General features: G+C 42.7%; 1 protein-coding gene across 1 annotated transcript in view; it reads right to left on the reverse strand.

The window, feature by feature from the left end:
- The window catches only part of scarf2 (scavenger receptor class F, member 2), a 71,849-nt gene extending 61,958 nt beyond the window's left edge, over positions 1-9,891 (reverse strand). Inside the window, exons 1-4 of the mRNA XM_043715623.1 lie at positions 9,233-9,891; positions 8,497-8,555; positions 8,294-8,395; positions 2,909-3,425 (exon numbers count right to left, since the gene is read on the reverse strand). Of these exons, the coding sequence (XP_043571558.1) occupies positions 2,909-3,425; positions 8,294-8,395; positions 8,497-8,555; positions 9,233-9,366 (812 nt within the window). The 5' untranslated portion in view covers positions 9,367-9,891. The remainder of the gene's footprint in view (positions 1-2,908; positions 3,426-8,293; positions 8,396-8,496; positions 8,556-9,232) is intronic.
- Between the last annotated feature and the right edge of the window lie 1,310 nt (positions 9,892-11,201).

Here is an 11,201-nt window from a genome sequence, read left to right on the forward strand (position 1 = left end):
GGGGGGGAGGTGGTAGATCTGTCCTTGTTATGGTTTGAGGGGTGGTGTTTGAGGGCGGAGGTATGGGGCGTGGATGAGATGCGTTGGAGGAGAAATTATGGTCTTTAAAGAAGGAGGCCATCTGGTGTGTTCTGTGATGTGACTGGTCCTCCTGGGAGCAGATATGGCAGAGACAGAGGAATTGGGAATGTGGGATGGCATTTTTGCAGGAGGTAGGGTGGGAGGAGGTGTAATCCCGGTAGCTACACCTGTTATTCCTCATCTGTTTTCTTGCGATTTTCTGAGTGCCGTTACACAATCACATGTTTTTTACATCAACTTTTTGAGAATGTTCATAGACTTATTTTTATGTGGAGTGGTGGGGTGATAATTCTCTGCCTCATTGACAAAAATAACAGAATAAGTGACAAAAACTCAGCAAAATAGCTGGCAGCCATTCCTTTCAGGATATAGGTCATTTCACTCTATATCCAGCAATACTAGGGAGTGTAGCCCAAGCATAAACCAGTAATCAGCAGGTAACATTTCATCAGCAACTTCTTGATATAGGATTCTGATAGTATGAGACAATAAAAGCTGTACTTGGTGACCTGTATGGGTAGCAGAAATTGACAGTACCTCTATACCTTATTTCCGAAAGGGATGAAGAGAAACTTGCCCCCAAGAAGCTAGCTAAAATTACCATGATGTATCTCACAGGCAAACCTTCCAGCAAACTGCATAATAAAATGAAGATCTGCTTGCATTTTAGCAGAAATACTTCAGCCAAGAGTTTCTGAATGGATTCTTAAATTCTTAACAGTGAAGGCAATAATATCCATTCAAGATGATAGTTCATTTCTCAGCCGCACACTATAGTCACTACATGTTATACCAGAATGCCATTACAATACTACTTTAAAATGGGGTGCTCTTCCAATTTTTATTTCAATGGACATTGCTCATGAACTGCCACTTCAATGTACACACTTGCTGTTTTCACATTAGTAAGTCGAACTGGAGTCAATTCATGTCAGTTATGAAAACTTTGATCTCCTCAGGGATGGTGTTTGGAAAGAGAGGGAATGCCAGTTGGTTTGACTACTATCTGTGTGCTTGAGCCTATTTGACTCTATTTATCAATTAACATCATTTTAAATTGGGACGTTGGTGCAGTTTAGGCTCACTGGACTTTCCCTACCTTTGATTTCAATAGAAAGGAAATTTGGATGTGGCAGTGAATGGGTAACCAATTAGATGATGCCTAAATCGACATCACCTGAAGTTAATACTCACATAGTCTGTCTGTGACGACAGAGATGTGGACTGATCCAGTGATGTCCATCTGTACTTCTGTGTGCTCATTTGGTAATGAGTGGTGCTACTCTACAAACTTCTCAAGAGTTCCTGGTATTTACTATTTATTCAGTGAAATGTAAAACCACATTTGTAGCCACCTAGTGATTAGAGGAGAAGAGAAGGATGGAGAAATGTGCCCATTTGGTTTGTGTCAGCTCCAAGACAATGCGCCTGATGAAAGGAGGTTAGAACTGACTTAATCTTCTGTGCCAGACTTGTTAATTTATGACCTGGACCATTACCGTTAAGTAGCATTGATGGCTGACTAATTAACCAGTCTTATTGCCAGACCCAGAGGTAGTCCTTCTCGACCTGACTGCAGCCTTTGATTCATTTGACTACAGCATACTTCTTTAATGCCTCTCCACTGCTGACAAGCTGAAGGGGACTGCTCTTGATTCTATTCTTATCCATTGAATCCTAGAGAATCACTTAAAATTGCTTCTCTTCCTGCTCCCACGCTATTACCCCGATGTTCCCAAGGCTGTGTACTGGGCTGCCTCCTATTTCTCATCTGCATGCTACTCCTCGAAGATATCAGCTAAAAGCACACCATGAGATTTCAAGCATACAATGATGACACTCAGCTCTATCACAGTGCCACATCTCCAGCTCTTTCACTGTTGGTAAATTCTCAAGCTGCTTATTCATTATCTTGTACTGGATGAACAGAAATTTCCTTCAATTAAAGACTAGGAAGACTGAAGACATTGGGTTTTTAGCTTCCGCTGCAAACCCCTTTGAAAGTGATTGATTTCCTCACTCTCTCTGAGACCAAGACACTCTATTCACAATCTTAATATCACATTCGATCCTGAGATAAGTGTTTAGATTCATATTTATGCCATCACTAGCACCTGTAACATCACCCTACTTAACCCTTGTCTCCACTCATCTGGTGCTGAAACCTTTTTCAAGCTCTCATTACTTCCAAACTTGATAATTGTAATAAGCTCCTGGATGATTTCCTACTTCCTAACCTTCGTAAGCTTAAAACCATCCAAACCTCTGGTTGGATGTGATCATTCACACCAAGTTCTGTTCACCTACCACCTCTATGACGGCTGCCATTATATCGGTTCCCTGTTTGGCAACATGAGGATTTTTTAAAAAATCATCCTTGTTTTCAAATACCATGGCGTTATCTCTTACTTCATTTGTAATTTCATCCATTTGCATAACCATCTCAGATAATCCTGCTCCTCAAGTCTGGCTTCTTGAAGACAGAACGGCACAATGAAGACATCTGCCTATCAGGATATATGTCACGTTATCATATTAAAGGCACTACATAATTACAAGTTATTGTTGTCCCTGCTGGTTAATTGCAACATTGTCCAAGCCCACATTTGGTCACTTTATGCTTTGTCTCTGGGCAACCTGTGTCTAACTTCCCTCTGCATCAGTAACTGAGCTGTGAGCCTATATGAAGAGTCTCTGCTCCCTGTAGAAAGCCATTAAAAACTTCTTATGTCAATTCCCTTGTGTGAGACTCTGAACCATTCCAATTAGCTTGAGGCCCTGAACTGACCAAAGCATTAGAATCCAGGGATAATTCTGTAAAGCGTACCTCCTTTTACATCCGATGCCAAAATATCCAGCGGGACAGGTCTCCCTGCAGTACCTTCCTCTATATCCAGGATAACACGAGCATGATCCATCAGTAGGGTTACATTTCCCATGCACACATAGGCAGGGCTCACATCTCGGTCCCCAGAACTTCTCCTTACACAGGCATCTGCCCATCAGCTGGTCGCACGGCGAGTTGTTACAGGAGCACTGGTTGTGGCAGCTGCGTCCCCACCAGCCCGGCTGGCAGATGCATTTGCCCGTCTTGGGGTCACACTTTGAGTTGGCGCTGCAGTAGCAAAGGTTTGAGCAGGTGGGACCCCATCGGCGTGGCTCGCATTTGCACTTCCCAGTCTCCTGGTCACATTTCCCGTAGTGGCACAGGCAAAGTTTATTGCAGGTCGGCCCCCAGCGGTTCGGGTTACAGGTGCACTTGCCAGTCGCGTCAGCACAGCGCCCATTCGGGTGGCACAGGCACATCTCTTTGCAGTCCGGGCCCCAGAACCGTTCCGGACACTCTGAAAAGATAAAAGACCACAGCTTGAGGCAACTCTTAAGGAATGACTTCCCAGCTGTGCTCTGTGTTTTTCTGCATGTTGTTTTACAAGCAGCTGCAGTTTGACACCCACTGCACAAACAAAAGGAAAAATTGAGGGCACAAAAAGGCCAACTCATGAATTGAAGCTTATACTGTAGTACACTAACTCTCTCAGTATAACATCCAAATGTACACTGAAACATTTTTCACATCGTTAATTTTAAAATTCATATCTTTGTTTTTCCTTATCCTTGTCAATCCTTCCTATTTTTGTAACCTCCTCCAGCTCTAAAATTCTCTAAGATGTCTGCACTCCTCTGGTTTACATCCCTTATTATAATTGCTCCAGTGTCTTTGGCTATGTTGCCAGAAACCTAGACCCTATAAATCTGGAATTCTTTCTTTGCCTCTTCGACCTCTCCTCCTTTTCAGATGCTCTTTATGAGTTCCATTTTGACCAAGGATTTAGACTCCTATCCTAAAATCTCCTGAAAGTTGTTTTAGTGTCAACTTTTGATAATCTTCCTCTGAAGTGCCTTGAGATGTTTCAGTACATTTAAGGTACAATATAAGTATAAATTCTTGATTGAATATTAGGTTATGCCAAATGTTTATTACTCAACAGTAAAGAAATACCTGTGCGTTGAGATTTACGTTAACTATTTGTTTATTTAAATATATGTTCTCTACTCCTACTAGTCTAATTCATCTTTAGATAACAATCAGTTAACCTTTCCTGTACCAGTCAATACATTAAATGAAAGATCTCTAGATTTCACTAACCCAGCTCTTCGTTGTTACCCAGAGCATATCCCTTCATATTGAGATTGAATTGTGCGGCTCCCCTCTGCTTAATTTTCACAATATATATCATCTTGAAATATGCCAGGCAAAGGAGCATTAGAGACACAATTAGACCATTCAGATCCTTGAGTCTATACTACTATTCAGTTTGATCATGGATGATCTGCACCTCAAGCTGATTTGCTTGTTCTGGTTCCATATCATGTGATTTTTTTAAAAAATTCACATGGGGCATTGGCATCCTTGGCTGGCCAGCATTTATCACTTGTCTCTAGTTGTCCTTGAGAAGGTGGTGGTAAGATGTTATTACCTCTTAATGATCTATTGAGCTTGGTCTTGAATGCTTAACATGCATTGCATTTTGGAGTAGTAGGTTCAAATTTTTATGACTTTTTTTAGAAAAAAAGTGCTTCCTGAGTTTGCTCCTAAACTGAAGGTTATATTTATGCTCACATGTTCTGATGTTTAAAAATGGACTGATCAGAATATTGTGTATAATTTTCATTATATAATAAACATTGTATTGATGATATCATTGCATGGCTATATGGCAAAGTAAGCAATGAAGAGGACGCAAATATAATACAAAAAGATTTAGACCCATTAATTGGAAGTGCAAGATAGGGGCAGGAGCAGTTTAACGTAGGGAAATGTTGTTTTGGTCTTGTTACCTATAGATATATATATATATATACTGCAAAGTGAGTGCAATCAAAGTTACTTAAAATAATTTATCTGATGAGAGAGTTGTCCTGTGAGAAAATAATGGCTCTATATTATCTTTTTTGAGATTAGAACAGTGAGAGATGTTCTCCCCAAATGAATAAAATGCTCTGAATGCTTCATTTGACAAGAATCCGAAGGCTGCTTCCCCTGGCTGGACAATTGGGAACTTGGGATCACAGCCTCAGGGAAATGGGTGGACTATTTACAACCGAGATAAAGGGAAAATTCTTCACTCGTATATTTGTAAATCTTTGGAATTCTCTAACCCAGAGACCTGTGGATATCCACTCTTTAACTCTGAGATTATGAGAATTGAGGTATGTAAAGATAAGGCTGGATATGGTCTTGTTGTGGAATTTCAGTTTTGATCCTAATTAATGATAATAGCTTTGAAAGGCTGTATATCCTGCACTTGCTTCAACTTCTTCTTCTACTCTCCATTCCCATGTCCAGACTCTGTCTGGATATAACAGTAACAACAGCCTTAACACAGATTATACAGCAGCATTCCACCTATCAATACAGTCTGATAAACTACTCTTCGGTCTGACTCTGCTATTCTGACAATACATCCTCACACTATTTTATTTCATAGTTGCAGTTCTGCATATATGAAGCGTTGAATCTATTGAGACTTCCAGATCATTTTACACTTCTGCTCAATTGTAATAATATTCTGCCTTTCCCTAACCAAAGCTGGTGTTTGGACAATCCCTTTCCTTCCCTTCCTGTGGGCAATATTTCATTTTTATTATGATTAAATATCATTTACGAATTATCTAGCCAGTCCCATAATAACTAAAAATATGCCTAAAAATTATTGGCAGCATCCTCCATGCCCACTGCACTTCTTGTTTTACTGCTGTCTGCTTTGTGAAAATAACAGTAAATTGCTTGCAGCAGTCTTCATTTATTCAGCAGGCAAGGATCACCCACTGTGTAACTATGCAAAATGACTGTTCAGTGGGACAAGGTTAACTCACTGTGTAACTGTACAAATTACAGGTGTATAAATGTACAGACTTCCCTGCAATCAAAATTGTTGTTCCTTCCATAAGACATTAATGGAGATCTGAGCACAATGACTCCAATGTAAAAGATGTAATTGACACAAGGTGAATGGAGTGCACTCAAGTTCATTTTTCATGTGAATTTAACATTTTAGAATCAAATTGGCATTGGTAGCAAGCTTAATACACACATTTGAGAGAAACTGGATAATTGAGAGGTTTTGGATGAGATGATGTTGATGCAAAACATACTGGGTACAATGAAAACTGCAAGATCAATACAAATGGAGGGCTTCTTTTTAATGTGAAAGCAAGATAGAACCTGAAGTCACACTGCTGTCAAATTAGCAGGCTGATAGTTTGAGCTTTTGTAATGGTTTGCCGTATTATATCTGATAATGCAACTCAGCGCCATGATGAATATAATGAAGCTGAACCACACCTGTCTGGGAAATTCCAGGCTCTCGATTTAACACACGGTAAGCTGGCAGCTTCAGTCATGTTGCTACATGGCGTGCAGGCATACTCCCTCACCACAAGCAAATATACCTCCCTGGATAGGTCGGAGATCAATATCCTAGATAACTGGAAGCTTATTATTCACCTCAAATTCTGAGTATAGTAAATTTAAATACAAAATGGGGTTCAAATTACAGTAAATGGCTTTAATATTCCATATTTCATTAATATTTCAGAGTATAACCCACAAATTGGAATGCTTACATTAAAACAGCCGCTTTGGCCATTACATAAATGTGATTTTAAAAAATATATAGATAATTGGGTTGTACCTACATCATGTCAATCAAAAGAAGCAATAAACTCCCATTAAGAACCTCTGACACACAACCTTACAGGTTACTTGTTCATTCAGAAAGGCATGAATCACTCATTGCTGTAACAGTACAAAGCTATTGTTGATTCAAGAGTTTTAGGGTCTCTATGTAACTGTACAATATTTCAGTTGACTCAGCAGGTTTAGGGTCTCTATATCACGGTACAATATTACAGTTGACTCAATGGGTTTAGAGTATCTATGTAATGGTACAATATTACAGTTCACTCAGCGGGATTAGAGTCTCTATGTCATGGTACAATATTACAGTTGACTGAGCGGGATTAGGGTCTCTATGTCACTGTACAATATTACAGTTGACTCAGTGGGTTTAGGGTCTCTGTGTAATGGTACAATATTACAGTTGACTCAGCGGGTTTAGGGTCTCTATGTAATGTACAATATTACAGTTGACTCAGCGGGTTTAAGGACTCTGTCACTGTACAAGATTCGAGTTGACTCAGCGGGATTAGGGTCTCTATGTCACGGTACAATATTACAGTTGACTTAATGGGTTTAGGGTCTCTATGTAATGGTATAATATTACAGTTGACTCAGCGGTTTAGGGTCTCTGTCACTGTACAATATTACAGTTGACTCAGCGGGTTTAGGGTCTCTATGTCACTACAATATTACAGTTGACTCAATGGGTTTAGGGTCTCTATGTCACTGTACAATATTACAGTTGACTCAGTGGGTTTAGGGTCTCTATGTCACTGTACAATATTACAGTTGACTCAGCGGGTTTAGGGTCTCTATGTCACTGTACAATATTACAGTTGACTCAATGGGTTTAGGGTCTCTATGTTACTGTACAATATTACAGTTGACTCAGTGGGTTTAGGATCTCTGTCACTGTACAATATTATAGTTGACTCAGCAAGTTTAGGGTCTCTGTATCACTGTACAAGATTCGAGTTGACTCAGCGGGATTAGGGTCTTATGTCATGGTACAATATTACAGTTGACTCAGTGGGTTTAGGATCTCTGTCACTGTACAATATTACAGTTGACTCAGTGGGTTTAGGATCTCTGTCACTGTACAATATTACAGTTGACTCAGCAAGTTTAGGGTCTCTGTATCACTGTACAAGATTCGAGTTGACTCAGCGGGATTAGGGTCTTATGTCATGGTACAATATTACAGTTGACTCAGTGGATTTAGGGTCTCTATGTCACTCTGCAAGATTCCAGTTGATTCAGGGATATTTATCCACAAGGTTAAGGATCTGTTCAGATATAACTGTCCAAATTATAGTTTAGTTAACAGGGAAGGATCACTCAGTGTGTAGCTCTGTGGAATGGTTTCTTATTCTGGCTTTCTTTTCCTAGGTGACAACTCTTCGGAGGCACTGGGTCAACTAGCATTCCCATGAGCTGCTCCTACTCTCTGCCTCACTGAGCAGGACAAGGGTAACTCGCTGTATAGCGCTGGCATTCCTTGCCCACGCCCATCAGTAAGATTTTACTCACTGGTCTCGCAGTTGGCTCCGAAATATCCGTGTCTACAACGGCACTCATTAGGTCTGACGCAAATCTCATTCACTTTGCAGGTGAAATTTCCCTGACAGACAGCTGGAAAGAGAGAGAGAGAGATGCACAGGGCGAGGTGAGGCTGGTACAGGTCATACAAAATGACAAGCAATCAGAGAAAGGATGAGTGAATTGTTACTGACCTATTAGACAGTCAGTCTCCTGCTGCTTCCACCCAGGACAACACACAACTTCAGGGGAACTTGTGGAGGAGAGGAAGTGAGAGAGAGAGGGAGGAAAGAAAAGTCTTGTCAATTATACAAACTCGGGTAAGAGAACTGATTCCCCCCTCCCCCAATTACAATGCCAACTCATTTCCTTACGAAGCCATGAAAATCTGCGTCAACATTCAGATGTCCCGGTTCACACAGCACTTTCCCGACATTGAAATAACATTACCTTTTCTGACCGGGATAGCATTTTTGGAGATTGAGGGGAGCTCTTTCTCCCGGCTCCAGATCCCACTCCCCAGTCTGACCCCTGGTGTCTGACGCCTCGCCTGGAATTTGGAGGAAATTCAAACAGAAGCGGACGAATTATTCGGAAGAGACCGACAGAGAGCCATCAGGTCCAGGTGCGAGTTCAGAGGGGTTGTTGGGGAGGGGGTCAGATTTTGTGTGATTTTTGGGACAGGGGGCGAACTGAGAAAAGTTTGAGGCAGGCGAAGGTAATTCTCGGTGCGTTTGGAGGATGTGCCTGATATTGCAAGCCCCCCACCCCAAGGGGTAAGAGACCTGACAGTTCAATGGGCACAATCCCCCTTCCCCCTTGCAACCGCCTGGAGGGCAATTTGGAGGGGGGGGGGGTATCAGAATTCCTACCCCCACCTCCCCACCCTCCTCCAAACAAAGATCCCTTGCCCAGTTCCCGACGTCTTACCCCTTCGCCCTGCACACATTCCTGCCGCTAGGATTGAGCTCCTGAGCCCGGCTCAGAGCCGCCACGGTCAGTACAGCGAGCCAGAAGCAGCCGCCTACACTCGGATCCATCGTGCAGGGAGCCCGGTTCAGCATCTCCTCCGGGGCTGCTCCGCTCTCTGCCCCCTCCTCCTACCCCAGGCTCACATGTTCTGGCACCTCCCCATGGGAGAGAGAGGGTGAGGGGGGGTCACCCCCAGTAACTCCTACAGCCAAACATTCCTTCAGCAATCCCAAGCTCACAGAAACAACCCGAGGGAATGTTTTTCAGAGGCTCAGCTCCTTCCTCCACCGGTCTCGTTCCATTCTTGAAAAAAAAAATGCCCTTTTAAAGAAAAAAGTATTTAAATCCTCTTTTTTTTTAAAAAGAAAAAAAAAATCCTGTTTTGCTTCTTGGTTGTTTGAGTTATTCCCCAGGGTTGTCTGTAATCCTGCTCCGAGGTCGCTCCTTCATTGTCCCGCAGTAAATTATCTCACACACTCCCGGGGTTGGGAAAAGTTGTCCACTGTAGTTGCTCCCCCTCGCCCCCCTCCCCTCCCTTCCCTCGGCGAGCTGGAGTCCTGGAGCAGCCGCGGCAGCAGTCAGTCAGTCAGTGGCGATGAAGAAGAGAGGGGTTTGTAGGATGTGGGAGTTCCAACAGGAGGAGCCCAAGGGGGGGGGGGGGAGTGGGTGTGGAATTCTGATTCGTTACCTTATTTCTTGCTTGGGGTTTTAAAAAACTTAAAAAGAGGCTGTGTGTCATTCGCGGGTGTGTGTGCGTGTGTTAGGAAGAGAGAGAGAAAATAACACACACTCCGTTCAATTATTTTGCCTGTGTCTAAGTTTTACAAACGCCCATTAACGTGACCTCTCTTTAGTTTCCTGAAGTCGGGACAGTTCCCAGGAGGGTTAAGGAATTGCTCACCCTCTTCCTGGCAGCCCAGATCTATTAACGCCAGCTCTGAATTAGAAAGCTTCTAAGTCGAACACCAGCCTGCGTTTCCAAAACGCGACTGGACCAGGAAATGACCAGAGATCCGTTTGAGAGCCCGAGAGAAAACGGGATACATTCTGATGATACGAAAGTTCCATGCTAGCCCTCTAACGAATGGGTGCAGCATCTCTGTTTCGGCTGCTGCTGGATATTGAGTTTGATTTTTCCTCCTAAAATCAGATTGAGTTTACACCAGAAATGGGGGAAGATTTTGAGTTGCTGTTTTGTGTAGAAGTTGTACCGGCAGCCTGTTCCACATCTCTGCTGTTCCCAGGTCCTGGAATCGGAACAAAGACTCTGCTTCTCTCTCCGCAGATGCTGCCTGACCTACTTTAGATCTTTCTGCTTTTCTTTCACATCTCTCCTAACATTATTCTCAAGATGCAGAAGAGGCTGCCCATTCGCTATCGTTCAATTTACACTGCCTCTTTCCAAAGTTACATACATACACAGACCGTACACAACATGACCAAATATTCCAGCAATAATTGTACAGCCCGACCAATTATGTTGGAACTGAGCTATAGGGAGAAGTTGAACAGGCTGGGGCTGTTTTCTCTGGAGCGTCAGAGACTGAGGGGTGACTTTATAGAGGTTTATAAAATCATGGTGGGGGGGGGGGGGCATGGAGACGGTAAATAGACAAAGTCTTTTCCCTGGGATGGGGGAGTTCAGAACTAGAGGGCATAGGTTTAGGGTGAGAGGCAAAAGATATAAAAGATACCGAAGGGGCAACTTTTTCATTCAGAGGGTGGTACGTGTATAGAATGAGCTGCCAAAGGAAGTGGTGGAGGCTGGTACAATTGCAACATTTAAAAGGCATCTGGATGGGTATATAAATAGAAAGTGTTTGGAGGGGTGTGGGCCAGGTGCTGGCAGGTGGGACTAGATTGGGTTGGGATATCTGGTCGGCATGGATGGGTTGGATCTAAGGGTCTGTTTCCGTGCTGTACACCT

Source organism: Chiloscyllium plagiosum, chromosome 25, assembly GCF_004010195.1.
Source record: "Chiloscyllium plagiosum isolate BGI_BamShark_2017 chromosome 25, ASM401019v2, whole genome shotgun sequence".
NCBI lineage: Eukaryota > Metazoa > Chordata > Chondrichthyes > Orectolobiformes > Hemiscylliidae > Chiloscyllium > Chiloscyllium plagiosum.